Source organism: Trichoderma virens, assembly GCF_000170995.1.
Source record: "Trichoderma virens Gv29-8 chromosome Unknown TRIVIscaffold_74, whole genome shotgun sequence".
In the NCBI taxonomy this organism is placed as follows: Eukaryota; Fungi; Ascomycota; class Sordariomycetes; order Hypocreales; family Hypocreaceae; genus Trichoderma; species Trichoderma virens.
The window spans coordinates 98082-119085 of record NW_014013675.1 but is presented as its reverse complement, the minus strand read 5'-3'; the positions used below and the strand labels follow the sequence as shown (position 1 = coordinate 119085).

At 51.3% G+C, this 21004-nt stretch overlaps 4 protein-coding genes across 4 annotated transcripts; 1 reads left to right on the top strand and 3 right to left on the bottom strand.

The window, feature by feature from the left end:
- Positions 1-1071: 1071 nt before the first annotated feature.
- On the bottom strand, positions 1072-3089 carry TRIVIDRAFT_153171 (uncharacterized protein; the record flags this gene model as incomplete). Its single annotated transcript, XM_014099880.1, has 3 exons — positions 1072-1246; positions 1310-2724; positions 2862-3089. 3 exons carry the CDS (start codon positions 3087-3089, stop codon positions 1072-1074), a joined length of 1818 nt encoding a protein of 605 aa, XP_013955355.1.
- Positions 3090-5094: 2005 nt separating this feature from the next.
- On the bottom strand, positions 5095-10545 carry TRIVIDRAFT_180677 (uncharacterized protein; the record flags this gene model as incomplete). The annotated part of the gene is made up of 4 exons (XM_014099879.1): positions 5095-7012; positions 7098-8508; positions 8665-9086; positions 9114-10545. 4 exons carry the CDS (start codon positions 10543-10545, stop codon positions 5310-5312), a joined length of 4968 nt encoding a protein of 1655 aa, XP_013955354.1.
- Positions 10546-13194: 2649 nt separating this feature from the next.
- TRIVIDRAFT_83653 (Hypothetical protein) lies at positions 13195-16955 on the top strand (the record flags this gene model as incomplete). Its single annotated transcript, XM_014099936.1, has 4 exons — positions 13195-13334; positions 13481-14179; positions 14234-15479; positions 15540-16955. 4 exons carry the CDS (start codon positions 13195-13197, stop codon positions 16953-16955), a joined length of 3501 nt encoding a protein of 1166 aa, XP_013955411.1.
- A 1441-nt stretch (positions 16956-18396) lies between these two features.
- On the bottom strand, positions 18397-19155 carry TRIVIDRAFT_51771 (uncharacterized protein; the record flags this gene model as incomplete). Its single annotated transcript, XM_014099878.1, has 1 exon — positions 18397-19155. A coding segment is annotated over one exon (759 nt), but the record flags the coding sequence as incomplete, so codon positions are not given.
- Positions 19156-21004: the final 1849 nt, after the last annotated feature.

Here is a 21004-nt window from a genome sequence, read left to right as displayed (position 1 = left end):
ATGCCTCTTTCTTCTCACTTCTCATTTCTCACAGTGTCTAGTCGGCTATGAGCGGATGCTTTACGTACACAGCAATGCACCTAGCCAGGCCAGGAATTTCATGTATGGGGCATTGCTGCTCAATGGCCCCGATTGCATCACTCGCCCCCTTTGCTCCCAACACGATAACAGATCGAGATCTCACATTACAGCTCCTTAGCCCTTTTGGTGAATGTCTCTCTCTGCCTACCTGCCTAGTATCTTGGTATCTTTGCAATCTCACGTATTCCGACCCGTAAATCCGCCCTCTTCTCAGACGTAATCCGAACTCTCGGGCTCTGATGTGCCCCATCCCGGGCCGAGCCTCTTTTCGGCAAATCCGATCCCATCTCGTCTGCTTATCCAGCTTCCGACCCAGTGACATATCTCTTGCTCTTGCTCTTGCTCTTTGTACATTCACTAGGCACAAGAACGAGTTAAAACAATGTATCAATTTTTTTCCTAGGCTACTATCTTTCTTATCTAGCTATCTAGCTATCCTCCCTCCCTCCACACTCACCTCCCCTTCCCTCCACTCCTCTTCCCTCACACTCACCCCCCTCCAATCAATATCTCCTCTCAAAAAAAAAGACAAATGAAAAGCAATCTATAGAAATTTATGTTTAGTCTTTGCCGAGCTCAGCCCGTACCATCTCTTCATAACTTCCATGTGTGCGTGTAGTGTAGTACCAAGAACAAGACCCTCTCCTGCATACAAATCAGGACAAGAGTCGAGGTATAATAAGTAGATAAAAAAAAATTGAATAAAGCGGGAGGCAAAAGGCAATAAAACCAACCGTTGCGTTTTAGCATGAGAAAACATGCCCGTAATCAATCATCATCAACACCTCGTTCGCCTCTGTGATGCCAAAGTGTCACAGCGACCAAAATGCACCCGTTCCCAAAATACAGACAAACAATTGAACGCAAGGCGAGAACTGGAGTTGGGGAAGAATAAACCAAAACGAAAAGGGGAAAAAAAATATTATAATAAAGAGAGTAATATCTCGGAAACAAGTTGACTGTGCAATCTCGACGCGAGAGCTCATCTCATCAATAAGTCTCTCCCAAGTCGCCCAGTTTCCTGAATCCAGTCGTGCTGACACGGCCCGATCGAAGAGGGACGCCGCCGCTGTTGGTACTGCCGTTGCTAAGGCTGATTCTCCTGGCTCCGCTCTGCCGTCTCAAGCTTGGCCCGGGGATCCCGCTGCCCGGTGTGGGAATTGCGCTGCCTGGTGTCGGGATCCCGCTGATGCCAGGGATGCCATTCATGCCATTGATGCTTGTCGACAAATCATATCGGGTAGAAAAGGTACCGCGCCTACTAGGCGTGCGGTACACAGGTTCATGTTCGGGTTCCTCTCCGAGCAGGTCTACGCCACTGACACTACCAGAGTGCCCGCGGCCAAAGGAGGAGGCCGGCCGGCCAATCGGAGTTCGAGTCCCCGCCGAGAAAGAGCTCCGGGAAATTGGCCGTGTCGGTAATGCCACTTCATTGCGAGACGGCGGCCTGACATATGATGTTCCGCTTGACCGTGATACTGGCCGACTGACTTCCGATTCTGATCCTCGGCCATTGGGCTGAGTGCCAAAGGAGATCCTACTGACGCCAGACGCGTTGCTAAGCTTCGGAGTGTGGCTAGCCCTAGATGATGAAGCATAACTACTAGTAGGCGTCAGGTCATCCCCAGTGAAAGATGAAGATGCCGTCGACTGAGTGGTGGCGCGCTTCCGTGAGCGGACCATGGTCGGGGCGGTGGGAGTCAAACTGGGCATCGCAGGTCGAGAAGCTGGACGAGGCGGAGTGCTGCTACCGCTGGGGGCGGGCAGTTTGGACCGCACCGAGTGCACTCTGGCTTCGAGCCGTTGCATCTGTGCCGTGAGAAGGCGAATGTGCGACAATGAGTTTGACGCGGGTATCTTGTAGTTGCTGTTGCGGGATACGGTTGATCTGTGTGTGGGCGTCGTCCGAAGAGAGGCGCCGCCGCTGTTGCTATTTCCGTTGATGCTGCTGATAGACGGGCGACCACCAGTGACAACCCGATTGCCCGTCGAAGAAGTACCTGCACGGGCTCGAGAACTGGCATCCACCGACGGCAATCGGGTCCGGCGAAGTGTGGCAGGGGCCGGAGTGCGGATCCGTGAGGGTGCTCTCGACATGTGCGCTGAGGCATCTGACATTGGCGGTGATGGCGGGTCCAACAGCTCGGTGGTCGGCTCTCCCAGAGACTTGGTAATCTCTGGGGGCGTGGTGATGAGAGGCGAGCTTGCGGCCGAGTCGACAGACGCATCCACAGCCTTATCAAAGGTGGGGGACTCGAGAATCGAAATGTCGGACGAGATGGTCGAGTGGCGGGATTCGTACTTCTTGACCTTGTCCTGCATGAGCTCAGCTTCAATCTTGAGCTCTGAGAGCTCCTCTCGCAAGCGCTGCGACTCGATGCGGAGCGCCTCACGCTCCTGCTCGCCCATCCTGATCTCCTCCTCCATCAGGACGCCCCGCTCAACAGCCTGGTTGAACTTGGACTCCATATCCTCGAGAGACGAGGTGGTGTTTCGCGCCTGACGTTCGAAATCATCATTGGCAACCTCGGAGTCTCTCAGTCTCAGAGCCAATGTGCGGTTTGCCTCTCGAAGGTTTGTAATTTCCTTTTCTAGTGAGGCTTGCGCAGTGGTGGTTTCTGCTTTGGATTCTTTGTATTTTCTCTGTGCAGGTTAATAAGAAAAAGATTAGCCGCCGTAACCGAAATACAAAAAGCGACGCAAGCGTAATTTGAAAGGGGGGGGTTATCAAAATCGCTTCCAAGTCGATTGAGGGTTTTAAAGAAGCGCATCCAACTTACCTTCCACTCTTCTACTTCAAATCGTAGTGCATCGGCTTTCTCTTTCAGGATTCTCTCCTGCTTCTCTGCTCGTTCAATATCCTTCTCCAGTTCCTGCTCCAATTCCCGACTGGATTCTCGGAACTCGGCCAGCTCAGACTCCAAAAGTTCGTATTGCGCCTTGTACCAAGCCAAGGCATCCTCGGCGCCAGCAGCCTCGCTAGGAGGCGATGAAGGTGGTTCGGCCATGGCGGGTCAAAGCTATGTATGCGCTGGGTGTCGTCGTCCCTTCTCTTGTTCTTTTTCCTCTCGCGGTGAGTCGGGCGGTGTGGGCATGGAATGTTGTGCGACGTAAAAGGTAACGAAAAAAAAAAAACGGAAAAAAAGGAAAAAATGATAATGAATGAATCGTTATAATGCGGCTTGATTTCGCTAAAATGTCAAGGCACCGCGGGTTGTCGGGCGCAGTCGTGAGTAATAGTTGTTGAGACAAAAAGAAACACTGGTAAGTGGTGGTTTATCGTGGATCGTTAAGGAGAGTAACCGTCGGAGAGCCGGCGAGTCAACGAGAGCTCGAAGCTAGAGCAAAACAGCAAAAAGAGAGACGGAGAGAGTCGCCTGGAGATGATGAACGAGTTGAGGTCGCAAGATGCAAACGATCGAATCGGGTCGGCGATGCGAGGCCTGTTAATGCAGCCCGTTTGTCGCTCGATTGCCTTCACCGGGGGTTCGTCAGCTTCGGCCGCTTCTAGCACAGTCGGCCGCCGCCAAAGCCGCCAGAAGCTTGCGCTCACCAAAGATGTTAGAGCCGACACCAGGCTTCGATTTACACAGCAAAATAGAGGCGCTTTCGATGCGCTCCGGGGATTGCGAGGCGCGAACACCCAGAAAAGCCAGAACCAGAACCAGGAGCCGCGGCAACGAGTCAAATTTCGCGAGGCGCGGCGTCGCTGTTTCTGGCCGCCAGGGGATCCGGGGGGCCGATCGGGTCGTCGTCGCCGGTCCGCAGTGCAGAGCGAAGCCGCCAAATGCAGTACGGGGGAGAGAAAAAGGACAAGAAGACGCTGGCCGTATCTCGAGCCGTCAGAGTCGAAGCCCGCGATAGCCTGCAGTTGGCGGTTGCAAGTTGAGATGCATGGTTTGGCCCGTGACGCTGGATGCGACACTCTCCTTTGGGCTGCATCAGATTTGGCGACCGGCAGGCGGCGCTATGCTGCTTGCGGCCTAGGCCAGGTGGCAGCCATGGGCAACACGGACTCTGGGCTTGCAAATTGCAGCGGCTCGGGCGCTGCAGCACTGCTCTTGGCTGCACTTGGGGCGGCACTTACAGCGGCACGGCCCCCTGTGGGTCACGTGGTGCACCGCCGCCGACCACTAAGAACCGCTGCAAGACACAGGCGGTGCCATGTACAGGTACCTGTACTCCGTTATTTCGGGGTGCATCAGCGCTGCATTTGCAGAGCCTTCGCCGCCCACTCAGCAGCAGCCTCACCTCCCAAAGGTGGGCTCTGCCAACGCATCCATGCATGCGCACGAGACGTGACAGCCGATGGTTTCGCCTCTGATTTGCCAAAGGCGCTCGGCGGCGATGCAGGTAATTATATCGCATGTAGGGAATGATGCTCGACTGCAGGAGCTGGATGTACTTGTACGCCAGATCGTCGCTGGGGACTTGATTCGTCGGAATGTAAACAAAATGGCTTCAGGTGACAACAAAACCCATGATGGCGTTGCTACCCAAGGTGCTGGCACACACTTTTTGGGAACTTTTTTTTTCTTGTATTGAAGAATTTGTTGTTTTTCCCCAGTAGCCATCTCATGTATAATCCACGCAGTTTGGTTCCAGGAGCACAGCCTTTGTTTGCTTCTTTGCTGCTTTCCCCCCCATGTTCCCGGGTAGTTTACGCCGTGAGGCTTAAGATGATGGAGGTGATAGCAGCAGATACCTCTAGAAGAGGGCAGTGATAGTATCAGGTGCTTGGAGAAACAAGTAGATCAAGTGTGCTTTCTCTTCATCTTGCCATGTCACTTCAACTAGAATCGATGGCGTGTTGTGCGGCCAAGTCAGGCTACTGGTTGTTAGTCACTCCAGGTCCTAAAATGAAGCGCATGAGATTGCATGATATTACCCGGTTGGGTCATTTGACGGGCAAACAACTCACGCACTCACATACCCACATATACAAAGGAAAAAACCACACTAAATCTTTCATTGCCCCCGAGGCATGAAAAGAGAGAAACCCATAAATCCATTCCTTGTATCGCTTTGTTGACTGTTACCTACATATAATGCCCGTTGAAACCTAACCTCAGCCTAGTATAGCATATATACCTGAGCTGTGCCTAATCCTCTAAGTAGGGCTACCAACTATGTTGAATATCCTCCATGCCATGAACCTTTATATATAATCATTACAACCCAACTCATCGCCTAGCCATTCAAAGGCTACCGCCCCCCACCACCTTCATTTAACGCTGGCTTCTACTAGATCGCTTTGTCCCAGATGCCCTGGATCCAAAGTTATGCAATCGCTCACCAATCAGATACGCCTCATCTCTGACGCCCGCCGTCCATCGGTTCGTCACCTTGACAAGACCGACTGCGTGCTTGGCGAGTATAGCGGCAAATGCTGCCGCAGGATAAGACTGTCTGTAAAGCACCGTCAGCCTTACAGCCTCGGCTGCATCTTCGGCCGCGGAGCCTCCAGCGAGGCCGCCGTGCTTGATAACGAATCCTGCCATCATGGGTGGCCCGAAAATAGCCACACATGATGCCATCAAGCCTGGGATAACAAAGGCTCGTGTCAGGAGGCGCACATCCGGACGCAGCCAACCTCGGCGCATGATGGATCGCACTGCTGTGGCAGCGCGGCTATCTGGAAATAGAGAAGTAATCAACCGGCTTCCCAGCTTGAGATAGAGCAGTCCCAAAACCCAAGACTGGATGACGCGCACCGTGTGGCAATCAACTGCCTGGTCCTTCAGGGTCGAAATCGCCGTAGGGGGATACATGTACGTGTGCAGTGGGATGGTGACGTAGAGCTCCATAAGCATCGAGGTAAGCAGTGGAAACACGATCAAAAGGACAAAGTATACGTAAAAGAGCTTAGCCAGACGGAGGCCGATGAGTGCCCCTCGTCCTACCGCCTTGCCCTCAAACAAGTCACGGCGTGCTTGTCGAGTCCACTTCTGAACCGCCTCCTTTATGACGTGGTAGTGGAATATTGAGTAGGCAACTGAGCCAAGCAAAAATACTCCAATGCTGAAGGCGTAAATATCGTTCGTTCGGATGTAGTGTGGTATCAGCTCCTTGAAGATTCTTCTGCCAAAAACCAAGGGGATAATGGTGAAGCCCACGCCGGTAACCGAGGCGAAGAGCCAGATGAAGAGAATAAACAAAAAGACTCTAGCGCGGAAGTTGGGAGGTACATAGACCATAAGGTACTGGTCCGAAGAATAGAGATCATCATCCGAACGGCCATCCTTGCGGCGGTTGCGCTCGCTCACCGTCAGGAAAATCTTCTGCCCCTTGGGGATCTTGATACGATCAGACGCGGGAGCTCGGACGAATCGACCGTCCTTGACGAGCTGATGAGACTCGACAAGCTGAGCCTTTCTGCGGCGGAGATCTCTTCTCTGCTCAGAAGTCGTGATCGTGTTTGGCTTCAAATCACCACCTTCAAAGGTATCTCGCCAGGTCTTTGGGACGATTTCGTTCCCCTCGCCGAGCTCGAGCAGGATTCCAGACTGAGGAAACCTGCCAGCCGTGGTCCCAGGACGGAGATATAAATCTCCCTCCTCGTCAATTCTTCTCTCGCCAAAGAGGAAATATGTGAGTCTGAGAGCTCGTGCACATCGGCGGAACCACCACGTGTACATGGTGTGCATTGCGTCGCTGGGCTTGAAGAATTTAACTGCAAGAGGCATGAGGAAATTGTAAAAGAGCAAGTCGACTGGAAATTCCAAAACTGGCTCGTTTGAGGAGTAGTGAATGGGGAGCACGCCTGGCATGGCGAATGACAGCCCCCATACGACACCACCGAGACACACAATCACCAGAGCTCCGTACACGAAAGCAGAGAAGAGAATCTTCCTCAGCTGCGTCGTGAGGTTTCTCTCCAGTACGTCTCGGACGGGATGAAATTCGGGGTCATCAGGATCTCGGATGAAATCTGCCAAGAACGGAATATTAGCCAGGTACTCATTGAAAAAAGAAAAAAAAAAGAGGATCATCCTAAGCAATGAATGGCAACTTACACAAAACACCTGGTCGCATTATCTTCCGGCACATGGAGACGAAAAGGGCAAAGTGGAACATGTAGCCGGTGCCTACGAACCAGTGCACAAATACCGAAGTCATCGGATATTTGCAAGTGAAGACGATCCGGCTCGTCAACGTGGTGCCCTCGAAAAGCGGCAGCAGGGCTGCGTCAAGAAGAAGGCCGCAGTAAAGAGGAAAGACGAGCATCTCTATGCTTATGATGAGTATCACCTTGATGATGCCGCTGGCTTGCTGGAGAAAGTCGATGACGCCAGCCTCCCACGCATGCATCGTCGTGCCTCTCGAGAACGGGCTGCCCTTTTTCAGATACAGCGCACCAATAAGGAACACGGTGGCATAGCCAGCGAGAATTGCCCAAAACCTGTCTATGCTTGACCAATGTGCCAACTGCGGATCGACTGCAGGCCATTCTTCAGCCAAACTCAGGTCAATAACCCACGAGCTGGGCTTCATAAGTTGGGACGAAAGCTTGAGAGCCGTCTCCGAGGTAGAACCAAACACCGCCATTGTCGTGGACAGGATCTTGTCAAAGCCCACATCATGGGCAGCACTTAGGCTGTCCCTGACGCTGTAAAGCACAGACACGATGTTGGTCTTGACAGTGTTGAGAGCGTCGTGGCTCACTGCAGAAAAGTTGTGAATTTCCGTTGTCGTCATGGGGAAAAAGTCTATGAAGAGGCACGTAGATAGTCTGCTAGCAGCACCTGTCCACAGGCCCCAGGACATTTTCCTGGCCGAAAGGATATGAGCTTTAGCGGAGGCCCCCATAATGGTTGAGAACATGTCGACAATGTTCAACGCACCCCAGGAACACAGTCCGCCGACAAGGAAGGTGGCATCTTGCAGCATCTTGGACAGCTCAAAGAGCAGGCGCACAACTCGCATGGGACTTGCAAGGAGCCAGACCGAGACACGTCCAATGTTGTAGGGGAGAAAAATGCAAGCAAAGATGGTGACAGACACAAGGACGGCGCAGAATATGGCGTTTTGGAAAAGGCCGGCAATAGGGCCACGCATGCCGATGAGTTCCATGACTCCTTCGAAATCCTCCAAATCGTCGATTGCCTCAGGGTCGAATGCTGCTCCGTTGCCGTCGGCGGGCATACCGTCGCCATCTTCGCCGTTGGCCCCGGCCCACAGTTCATCGTTTTCGGCCGCCACTTGCTCAGCAACAGCTCGTCTAGCAGCAGCTCTCTCAGCAGCAGCGGCGGCTGCTTGTTGGGCGGCGATGTCAGCAGCAGGGCCGGCTTCAACAGCATCCGGCTCATTCAAATTGCCCCACATGAAATCGGCAACTCTATCGACGAGGCCAGCCGCTGGAGCATCGCCGCCGTTGATGACGGCTTCGTCGGCGGCAGCGTTGACACGAGGCGGTTGAGCTTCAAACTCGGCATCCAAGTTACCCTGTCTTTCATCTACATCTGGATAGCGTTGATACACTTCTCTATTTGGAGGATGGCGTTGGTAAATTTCTCTGACGGGGTGTTGTTCATGGATATCCCTCTCCGGAAGGTGTCGATAGTTTTCTCTGTTCAGATGGACGTCATAATCTTGGTCTTCAGGCTGGTCTTCGAGCTGGTCTTCGAACTGTTCCTCGAACTGGTCCTCGAGCTGGTCTACCGGCTGCATATCCCCAAGGTCCTGCCCTGTTTGCTCTTGGATGACGGGTAGGCTTTGAGGTTCTTCATCCGCTTTGTCATCCGTAGGCAGTGCATCAAAGGACCATGAGTTATTGGCCAGTGGATTCACAAACTGCTGCTCCTGGAAGCCTTCAGACATTGAACGAGGTCTGGGAGTAATACCAAATAGATCATCCTCGACAGCAGCTGAAGGGCCCGGCATATCGGCATCTACTGATACCGGAGACCATGCTGGTTCCTTGCCTTTCCAGGTGGACGGAGATGGGAGGGTGTCATGGTCCGAACCGACTTCCTGCTCGTGATGGTCCTCGTCCTCTGCGGGCTCTCTTGCAGGCTCACTTGTGGCAGTACGGTCAGCATTGTCCATTGTCGATCGCCTAGTAACATCAACCCAGTACTTGAGCTTCTCTTGTAGGCCTTCCTCTTCGATGATTCGTAAAATTTCGTGAAAGTCACCATTCGCGCGACGATAAATCCGCAGATAATCTTCGACAGTAGCTCGCTCTTCCGCGGCATCCCCATCATCAGCACCTTCACGTGCTTGGGAATTCAGCTGATCGTTCTGTAATGATGTGTTGGTGCTGGAAGTAGGGACCGGTTCATTATCTAGTAGGGAGTGGTTTGATGAATCTGGAGTCAACGGCTGTTCGCCAGCAATCACGAGGTGGTGAGCTGGCATCAATCGTATCATTCGCCAGTCTGGGGCGCCCGCCTGGTCGCTGTCCTCCAGGGTATCATCGTCCGAGTCCGTGGGCTCTGGATTTGGCGGCAAGGGTTCTGGCTGAGCAATCTCTGGTACAGGAATCGGGAAATCATTTTCCGGTGCGGCAAAGGCAGCTCGCATATTAATTTCAGGCTGCTGCTGAACCACATAGTCTCTGACTAGGATGATGAGAATGAAAGAGATGATGACCAAGACGGTGATGACCTGCCCTTCCAGCACAGATACGATGGCGCGGTTCAAGCTGGCACTTCTCGTTAGGTTGCCAATGAATGCGACATTGCCGAGAAGAGTCGAGGTAACGAATGATTGGCTACCATTGTTTGGTGCTGCAGATGCATTGGACTCAAGTCCAAGCTCGCCATCCGAGGCTAGCAAGGGAGAGGTGAATGAACCGAGCAGGAATCGCACAAAGTAATCGGAGACTTCCTTGCCTTGTAGCTGGCCGACTACGGCTTCGACTTCAGCCGCTGACGTGGTAGTGGCAGCAAGCAGAGGGCTGGCGGGACAGGTTCCAATGGCCAGGATGGACGAGGGAATGGTAGACATGGTGTTGTTGTTGTTGGTCTCGTTGATCCGCGACATGATGGAGCCAGCGCCAGGGCCCTCGTCACTGACCCAGAACATGAAAGACCAGACGGCCCTCATGAAATAGGGAAGCCAAAAAACCCAGACGCTGATGGCCACAGCTGCCCGCAGCCAGACCAAAAAGTTGCGGAACAGGTATTTGGCCATGTGCTCGACGAAGATGTGCACGGGCAGCGACTGCGGCATGTCTGGTGCGTAGAGCTTTGTGAATCGGAACGGCGTCTTGCACAGCTCGCAGTACTTTTTCTGAGAGTGCGAGAGCCACTCCATCAAGCAGTCCTGGTGGACATACTTGATGCTACCGCTGCACTTGCACGGGTAGAAGAGCGGCTCGGCCGGGGTGCCTTCTCCACGACATATTCGGCATATCGAAGGGGCCGTGTCGGTGGCGGCGCCGAGGCCATCGTCGTGCCGGGTCGGTTCTCGAGGTTGGGCGGCGGGCCCGACGTCTGAGGCGTTCCAGGCGTCGTTCATGGTTGAGAGACGAGACGAGACGAGGCGAGAGAAGAGACGAGACAAGAAGAAGAAATGCCCGCGGAGGGGGAGCTATCGAACAAGGGAAGCCGGAGGAACCATGAGTCGAGACAAGGCGGCCTTTGGTTGCTGAAAGAAAGGCTGAAGAAGGGCCGTGAAAAGTCTCCGCCCCTCTATCTTGTATCTGGCCTTGGGGTATAAGGGAGGCAACAGGACAAGCCACTCGAAGCCGGCAGTGGGGAGTTTTGGGCAACAAAACAGTGCCTTGGCGGAGGAGCGGCAGAGATCCAGATGCAGGGGGGAAACTGGATGGCGGAGTTGATGTATAGAAGAGAATGGATGGGAGAGGAAGCGATGCAGCGGACTCCGGAGAAATGCGTCTGTGCGCGGGCGAGGAGAGCCGACCTGCCAGCTGGTGAAGGTACCGGTGGATTGTTGAGACTCTGGTGGGAGCAAGGCATGCGACCGGCGGGTACTAATCGATAACATGGTGGTGGCGGGAAAGCCGCACGGTCGCACTAGTACCTCCAAAGTACAGCGCACGGAGCTGCAGTCTGACTTTTGTTAGACAAAGGTATTCGCCATATTAGTAAACCTGCTGGGGATGAGGTAAGATGTGTGTTTCAGCGACAAGAGGAGATGCATTTGTTTGGTATGACAAGGAGGTAATAGATGTAAATCTATGTAGTAGACGAAAGTAGATCTAGTAGAAATAAGTAGATCTAGTAGAAATAGGTAGATCTAGTAGAAATAGGTATACAGAGTAGAAAAGAGGTGGATAGACATAAATGGATGAGTATATGAAAGTAAATGGGTGTAAACATGAGTAGATGGAGTCAATACAGAGAGATTGAGTACCTAGGTAGATACGTCATGCTATACACACAATCAAATTGATATTCCGATCAACTCATCTGCAAGGCCAGGCAAATAACCAATCTCCAATACCCGCCATGGTGTTTGCTTGTGGCTTCTGTCACGCCGCTTTGATGGCGTTGACTGCCGCGTGTACTTTTGTCTCGTCTTCGTTGAAAAGTTGTTGGGTTGATGGCTGTACTAAACTCTAAGGAATGACAGCGGCAAGTTTGTACCTATGCTATTGCACCATTACTCTGAAGCCGCTTCGGAGATGGGAAACAAGGTTTCGCAAAGTGGTACCATGTTGCCACCTTGGAGCCAATATCGTCATCTCCCAGTGTTGCAGCTCTGCAGGCATCAAAGCTGCACTACACGTGGAGATGGATGAGGACTTATTATTGGTGTCGTACAATTTGTTTTTTTTTTCTTTTCTTCATAATTTTTCATTAAGAGTAAATATAAGAGAATTGCACTACCGAGTTGGCCGTGCTTCTCCCATTGAGTCCAAGCTTGTTTCTCTAGGCTGTGAGTGGAAGATATCGTATGCGAGTTGGATATGTTGTTTGTTTGCCACCATTCAAGTCACTGTGCATCCTCATTTTAATTAAACATGATGTATTTAGAATTTACATCTTTCTTTCCGCATGCGCCCATCTGTGTGCCATCTCCCGAGCAGCTACTCTATCTATCTAGATCTGTTTATATCTACTTTATCTACTCCATCTACTGCTGCTACTATGTCTACTCTGCCTAGCCACATCTACCATCTACCACATCTACTGCATCTACTCTACGTAATGTCTCCCGCAACCCTCTTATCAGCAGCGTCGTCCATCTTGTCCAATCCACGGACCGCGCATCACAGCCTTCGTTGGCAAGGTTGGCCACACCCATTCGCCGTGATGATGGCGGATCTACAGCCTAGTGGCCATGGGTGGTCCAATAACGACCCTGTTTCATGTCTCCAAGCCATGCGAGGCTGTTGGATCGTTGATGTCGACGGCAACCAAAAACAAGCTTCTTGCCAGCGCTATGACGTGTCCCAGTGAAGAGGCGCACATTGTTTTTAATTTTATTTTATTTTTTGTGTTTCTTTGTCTTGAAAACAAAGATGGACGATCGCCTCCTGTTTGCGGGTTTTGCCCAAATGGATTGGTGTCATTCACAGCACAGGCATATAAAGCTCGCAGCTGGCATGGACATCCCATCCTGCACGGCACAGCATTTCCGTGTCCTCATTGATGCCAGACCCAACTAACACCGAGCCAAAACTCCCTGACACACGGACTAATCCCCTGAAGCAAGGCCCCGAATTGTGTTTCGTGTCAAGGCCCGCGCTGAAACGGCCTCTTGTGTTTTGCCGCGATCCGCCTTGATCCTGTTTTCTCTCCCTGCGACATACTCATAAATTCCCCTTCAGCTCCAGGGGTGGGCCAGCGAAACGAAACCCGTGCCCCGCGGTATCATGAGGTACCTCCACAAGGATATCTGGGGCCACGATACCCTGCCGCTACTTTACGGGGCGCCCCCATCCACAGAAATGCTACCTGCTAGGCTACATCACCAGTCCACTAGAAATAGGGTAGGTACTTCTGCCAGCACCGCTAGTCCGTCCGTTGTCTTCTATTCTAAGCTGGCTTCTTTTTTTTTGGGTTCTTTTCTTTTCTTTCTTGCATTTTAATCTCAACTTTCGTTCTTCTTTTCAACTTTCCCCATCATCTTCGTCGCTCTCGTCCCTTTCGACTGAACAATTCTCCGTAGTACGACTTTGACAGAGCCTACTCTTTTCTCATGGCCGAGTCCAGCGGCCTCAAGCCGGGCAACGGCTCCTCGCATGTGAACGGCAAGATGAACGGCCAAACAGCAGGCAAGAAATACGCTGCACGACAACACCGCGGCTTCTTGGCCTGGCTATGGGGGACGGTTGCTAGGTAAGTTGTCGGCCCTCGATGTTTTTCTCATGGACAGCCTCAATTGTTGTTTCTTCCGCCGCTGCGATGCGCCTCTTTGTCGCTGCTGGCTTCCTGCAGCTTGTCATGCGCGGGGAATCAACATGTGCTGATGATTGCATCCACAGACTTGCGACCTGGTCCTTTATTCTCACGCTCCTGTTCCGCTGCCCTTCTACCCTCGAGGAATGCGACCAAGACTCTCCCTTCATCTGCAAGCCGTATTTCCAGGCCAAAGCCGCCGTCGCCCCATACACGCTGCCTTACTACGAGCAATTCGTTGCGCCATATGTGGACTTTGCGCGGCCTTACTACCAAGTTGTCAACTCCAACGTCCTCACACCGGTGCGCGTCTACGGTGGACCGTGGGTTGAAAAGGGCCAGGAACAAGCTTGGGCTCAATGGGAGAAGCACGGCCAGCCTCAGGTAGCTCAGCTGCGCGCTCTGTCTCAGAAGCAGTACGAGGAAACCATTGCTCCACACCTGGAGCGCGTAGGCGAGGTCTTTGGACCCTACTACGAAGTCGGCCGAACCAATTCTCTCCAATTGTACAACGATGTTTTGCTGCCGACATACGACCTGGTGCAGCCCTATGCCCATCAAGGCTACAACGCGGCCTCGAACTTCACTACCGGCACGGCACTGCCTGCTGCTCAATGGGTCTGGGCAAGGATCAACGCCTTTCTCAACAGGGCCGTGTGGCCCCAGATTCGAATGGTCTATGTCGAGAACGTAGAGCCTCAGCTCGTTCGAATTGGCGAGCGCTTGGAACGGTACAAGAACCGAGCGAGGACCAAGGTCCTTCCTGAAGTGACGTCGTCTACTACGTAAGTGCCATATCCAATTCTAGCTTCTCTTCGTGTCGTCTAACATGTGTTTAGAAAACGGAAAACGACTACTGAGCCACCACGATACTCGTCCTTTAGCAAGCCATCCCCGCAAGGCGCACAATCGCCAAGCACAACAGCTTCCGAATATGTTGTGTCCACCCCGAGCTCTAGTGTTGAGCAGCAACCGGCAACAGAATCATACTGGAACCCTGTGCAAGCCCCTCTTGCTGCGGAAAACGAGACAGAGCAAAGAAGGAACGCCCGTGAGATGGTGGCGCAGGACCTTGAGATGTGGCAGAATAAATTTGCTGCCCAGGCCGATGAAGGCGCTGCCGATATGGAGGACCGAATCGATGAGATTGCGAATCGCATGGTTGTGGATGAGATTCTCGCCAAAGGCAAACCTCTTGTCAAGAAGCTCCAGGCCACAGTCGAGTCGGAGACCGACCGTCTCAAGGCGAAGATTTCTAGTATCGTTGCAGAAAATGCTGCCAGCCCGCTTGACGATGCTCAAGAGCAAGTCATTGCCGCTGTCCGAGCTGCCGGCTTAGCCGTCAAGACGGCCGCGCAAGAAATTAGATCCTGGCGTGAAGATTACGATGATGATTTGGAATACAGGGTTCTCAGAGCCGCCGACGTGCACTTTCAGATCCTTGACGAGACTAGGAATCTCGCGCTGCAGCAACTCGGAATGAAGTGGGCCTGGACCGATGGTGTTACCTACAAAGACTGGGCAAAGTACCACGAGTTGAAACAGACGCTGACAGAGTGGACCGAAGAGCTGAAACATCTCATCGTCACTCACCCTACGCTGCTTCAAGCACAGGATGCTGCAGCTCTGGTTGAGGATGATGGAATGGCAATTGCGTCTGGTGCTGCCAAGGAGCTTGCTCGCCTTAAGCAAGTTGCTCAGTGGAAGCTTGTCGCAAATGATGCTACCGAGAATTTTGACACTGAGGCGATGGAGAAAGCGGCAGACGCTGCGCTGAACCCTGTTGTGCCTGAGGATGAGGCCACCTCGGAGAATCACGAGCAGGGAGATGAGGATGCTGTCTCTGATGCAGTTCCAGAAGAGGTGACAACAGAAACAGCTGATGAAACCACGCCGTCATTGGAGTCTGATTCTACTGATGAACCCATTGATGATGCCGTTGTGGACGAGCAATCGCCAGACGTGGATTCAAGTGAGGAACTTCCCATCGTGGATGAGGCCAGCTCGAATATCTTTGAACATGTTGTGGAGCATGCTGACCTCAACGATAAAGCCCAGCAGCCACTTACCAGCCAGAACGACGAAGTTCCGGAATCTCTAGATGACGAAATCGTAGAGCCTGAGGTTGAGCTTGAAACGCCCGAGGTCTCTGTTCAACATGACAATGAAGAATCTAGCTCGGTTGTTTTGAAGGAGCCTTCCACAACCCCTAGCGCTGCGACTACCGAAACTGTACTGGAATCCCAGGCTGAAGAAACTACCGAGTCCGTGTTGGAATCCGAGGCTGAGCTTCTGGATGAGGACGAGACCTCATGGCAACAAGATGAATTGACTTTGGACCATGATTCTACTTCCGTCAAGGCAACTTTTCTCGGCGCGGCCGCTCAGGTAGTCTCTGGCCGGCAACCCATCTTGGACGAGGACGAGGACGATGAAACTGACGATAATTTCCTATCTAGCGCGACTAAAGCCGCCGAGGCAGCCTATTCCAGCGCGATTTCTCTGGCATCTGGCCAGTATTCGAGTGCATCGTCCATCATTTCCGCCCAGGTCCATGGTACCCCGACCCCGGCTGTTCAGAACCAACTCCTTTCTTCGGTATCGGCCGCTTACGACCAGGCAGTCGCTGCGGCGAGCTCAAGATTCAAAGAAGTTGTCGATGCAGCATCAGCTGGAGTCTATGGCACGCCGACGGCTACTCAGGCCACCCCGACACTGGCACACTGGAGGCATGTGGAATCGATTGCTGCTGAGCGCCTGAATGAGGGTAAACTGTGGGCTGAGCTTCAGTACCAGAGTGCCTTGATTGCCCTTGGATTAGCAACTGCAACCCCTACTCCAACTTCTGTGGCCGAAAAGTATTACGAACAGGCCAAGTACAACTATTACGCTGGAATCGGGATGGCTCACGATCGTTATAACAACTTTATATCTGCTGCGTCTTCAGCATGGTCCTCACTAACAGCCACACCGACGCCCACACCCAAAGCTTTCGCCGACTCTGCAATTTCAATGGTTTCTGCTGCGGGAAAGGCTGCCGAATCTGCCTACTCCAAGGCGAGTGAGAATGTTGCTTCTGCGGTCGAAGCTGTCGACGAATCTATTTCTTCTTTACACGATGCTGCGACTGAACAGATTTACAACGCCGGGGTAGCCATTGGTGAGACATGGGGAACGGTCATTAGCCAACTAAGCATTGATGTATATGGCCAGCCAACCCCGGCAGCCATTGGGTGGTACGATGGTTTGGTATCGGATGCGCAGGCGGTTGTGGCGAGTGCTACTTCAGCTATTGGCAAAGCCACGCAAACTGCATCCGCTGGTGCTTCAAAGGAATACGAGTCTGTGAGCGAGCTGGTTTCGGAGCTGATTGTTGGTCGGGAGGCGCCTTTCACGGAGAGTGTATTATCAAGACTTCAAGCGGCGTATGCAACGGCGACGCAGAACATGGCAAGCCTGGCGAGCGAAGCTAGTGCGGCCGCTGGATCAGTGGGTGAAAAGGTGGGAAGTATGGCAAGCAAGGCAACCGACGCTGCAAAGCATGGAAGGGACGAGCTGTAAGATGTCATTGCGAAGTGGGCGGAGCAGTGCTTAGACGATACCCTCTATTGTTTCTTTTTCCTTTTCTTTGTTATCAAGATGAATTTGGATGGTTTTCTTTTTTTTCTATATGTATTTTCCCAGCATCACCGGCCGACAAGATGCCGATTTTCATTTGTTTTGGGTGGCAGCAAACAAAAATGTGTGTTGTGTATCCGATGTGTGATTTGAGAGAGAGGAGCTGAGTGAATACTATACCTACCAGTTCCTTACAGTTGTACGCTATATCTAGATGTTGAAATAGCTTTCTCTTTTTTTCCTTTTATGTATTCTCACACCACAATTGAATCAGGATAGTGATCATTGGTATTTATTTTGTCCAGTAACATATTTGGGAAGGGCTATTTAACACCCCAAGCTGGCTATCCAGCACCCCAGCGGCTAAGAGGAGTTCCGAATGGAGTAACGACGTAAATGAAGATCTCTTATCGCCGTTACTTAGATAGATATTATACAGTTCCTAGAGTATCTGCTACTATCGCTACTCTCTGCTACTATCCATATATACCTCTAATATCTGCTATTATTACTACCCAGGCTGCTTTAAAGTCAAGAATGGGTTGCTGAATAGCGAACTTGGGGTGCTGAATAGTCACTCCCCATATTATAGCCACTCGAGAAACAAGATTCGTGTTTGTAGTGTAAGCTGGAGAGAACGATAAAGCCGCTATAAGCTGTTGTAGAGAATAGTCAACAAACAAGGTTAATACATCTAGAGCTGGGCCGCCACCTGATACAATGATGTGATATGTAGGAGGCCCTCCCGCAGATATAAGTATTGAAGAACGGAGGCATAACTGTCAAACACATTCGAATCAAGGTAATGCGAGTGTACGCCTAGCTCACTGTCAACATGCCCTGCTACCTCCCGCCAGCATGCAATTGCTTGTAAACTAAGTCGCCCGTTCCAGGTGCTTAGTAGCTGTATATGCCGTCGTCTATCGGTCATCGGAAAGTATCTAAATATACACGAGGTATGCGTACCGCTATTCCACAGCTCCATGCACCTGAGCTTTGGCATCCTAAGTGCGGCTGCGGCTGCGGCTTGGATCAATCTATCATAGGAGGCAGGGGTAAGTAGTTCGGAGGAAAGGCATATATGCATCAGATTGTTCCATGACATGCTAATTTCTGGGCTCTGGTTTGGGAAAAAAGCATGGAAGAAATCCTTGGCATCAATGTTAATTGCGGCATATATACTTTCCCACTTGCGACTTGCTTTTGCAAGACTGTGGCCTAATACTGGAGATGGTTCTCTTTTACCAGGGCCGTGTAAGGCGGAGCTGAAACTCTCAAACATTGACAACTTTCGTAAACTTTTGTGGTGTTGTAAAATGTCGAGGAATAAATAGTTATGCTCTTCATCTCGTATCTCTCGACCCGTAAGATCGCTTGTATTAATTCCCTGCCATGGTTCATATTGAAATGTTTCAAGGCAAGTTAGGCTTTTAATCATTGGCCCCAAGGCATTTGGTATAGAGAAATGGCGATAGAATTGCCGACGAATAAGTAACCAGTTTACTGCGTTAACCTTGGGGAGAGCTCGTAACTTCTGGGCCAGCGGTGTTTGCAGATCGAAGCCTAGCCCGTTAGGATGTCCAAAGACTCTGAGTTTAGCATTTTCAGGGGGGAAATGAACTTGTCTCCCTCGCCTCCAGCCGTGAGTACTCTTTCTCTTTGTGGTGGATTTCCTGTATCTAGGGACAACCGTCACGTTATCACGGATGCGGCCTTTGAGCTCCTGGCAATAGTGTAGTGCGTCGCTTGGAGAATGAACACTGAGCTCCAATCCAATTTTTCTCTGCTCCATCCAAGTAGATAATATTGAGAATAGTTGCCAAACTGCGTTTGTGAAGAGACTTTGATTCGCTCTGACTTCCTCGGGCGATTCTCGTTCTCTGCATTTACTGCAGTCATATTCGGGGAGTTGTAAGCGCAGGCAGATGAAATTCACAAATATTTGACGGTTATCACGTTGCACGATCTTGCCAAAGTCTGGGAGATCTGACTGATGTAAGGTAAGATGTAAGAAACTCTTGGCCTCAAAGTAATACTTCCATTCTGGAGAAACAGCAGCATAAGCGGCTCGTTTGCGGTTGTCTTCTTGAGAATCCCTTTGTTTTCGTGTGTAGGATATTAAAAATAACTGTTTTAAAATCATGATTCGCAGCTCCACTGGAAAATTCATCCAAGATGCGCGTGTAGTAGTCGTTGGATCCGACATTGTGGTGATTTTAGCATTAGAGATCGGAGATGCGGTAAGTCAGCAGTGCGTAGGTGATGAGAGGAGAGAGTATATTAGGGAGCCATTGGTTTACTTGAACGGCAGCGAGAAATGCTATACATATAATAACAATTCCAACTAATGAACGGATGAGCTAAAAAAAAAAGCGGAAAGCAACAGTAATTTACTTTGTTGTTACTTTGGCAGAGCGCGCCACACTGGAGGCCTTGGCCATTAATATTTGATCGATACGTGTATTGACCGACTTCCATGACTAAAATCTAACTGGGGCCTTACGTTTTAAGTGATACGTGGCGGTCATTTAAAGAATATCTCCCCTTTCCTGACACCAAACACCTTTTGTAAGGCTGTTGAGGCATAACTCGGACACCTGGCGCAGCCTGACAAAATTGCGAGCTTACGTGGAGTGGCCTCACCGTGGTACATCTTGAGGGCGTCAAAAGCAGCCCTGAATGATGTAATACAGGTCCTTTGACTAGCCGTCAAGGTATCAACCAAGGGTTTGTTTCACGTATTAGCATAGTGGAAGCATTCGCATCGAGAGACATGTTCAAATCTTAATTGGCATTTGGTTTGTCGTGTGATATGGTTGTGGGCGAACTCTGTGTTTGCGTGTAAAGCTGCCCACAAAGCATAAACATGCAGAAAATGCCACCGCTATATTAATTTATCAAAACAGGCCATGGTGGAGCGGAGACAGCTTGACCCAGTTAACGGAATACGGGGCCGAGGTGATGTCATTGGCGATTCCATTGAGCCGAGGCTGCATGACGCTCGAGATTGGATTTGGTGGAGAGTATTCGTGAATTCATGGTGTTGATTGGGGGAATATCGTGAGTCTGTGGAGGATGGCCTTACATGGAAGCGTCACCTGTCAGCGACTTGCTGCCCGTCATGACATGACATGCCTTTTTACTCTTCTTGGACATGCCCGTAGCCTCTTGGGGGTAGATCAAATCAAATGGGCTTATGGCTTTTGACCCCACGCTTGTTGCTCCCCAAGTGGGTATCAGAAAAATAGAGACCGCAAAATGAATACGTGCGTACACTGGAGCAATATGCGCAACACTACTAAGCAGGGATGCCGCCACTTTGTGTGCGTGCCATCTGAGTTTGTGTGCTGATCGTCTGCCAAGTCTCGGTTTTTTTGATATCCGCTTGCTCCCCCAACTTCTTCAAGATCAGCGAGGGACTAAGACTAGGGGGTGCATTAGTCTGCAGAGACGGCCAACGGTTTTTGACAAATTTTCAATGCCACTGAATCGACTGAATTAGATTGAAAAAAAAAAAGGAAAGAAATTGAGAGACGGCATTTCTTCAAGAGGATTCACTAGCAAATCTACAATGATGAGTGGAAGAGATCTAGATCCTTGTATTGATCGCCGGAATGGTCATTTGCGGGGAACTCGAGCCTCTTTTACACCCTCCCAGCCTCCCAGCCCTCCCAGCATGATTGCGGCCAAAAATACACGTCCAAAGCCAAATGTCATGTCATGTCTCAAAACGGACCCGTCAACCATTCAAATGCAGCCTTGATCCTTGGCATAGCCTCGACCAGGCCGCTTTCAGAAGCTAAAAGATAACATCAAGCATCCATGCAATGTCTCTCATGTTGGTGAGAAGCTCGGCCCACGAAAAGACCCGCAAAAGCTAGTTCGGCTCGGCTCTAGGAAGCAAAAACGGGAAACGAACTGGGGGAATAAATACACCAACTAGCCCGTGTGTCTCAGCTTTTTGTTGGTCTTGGTCCTCTTTCTGCCCGGTT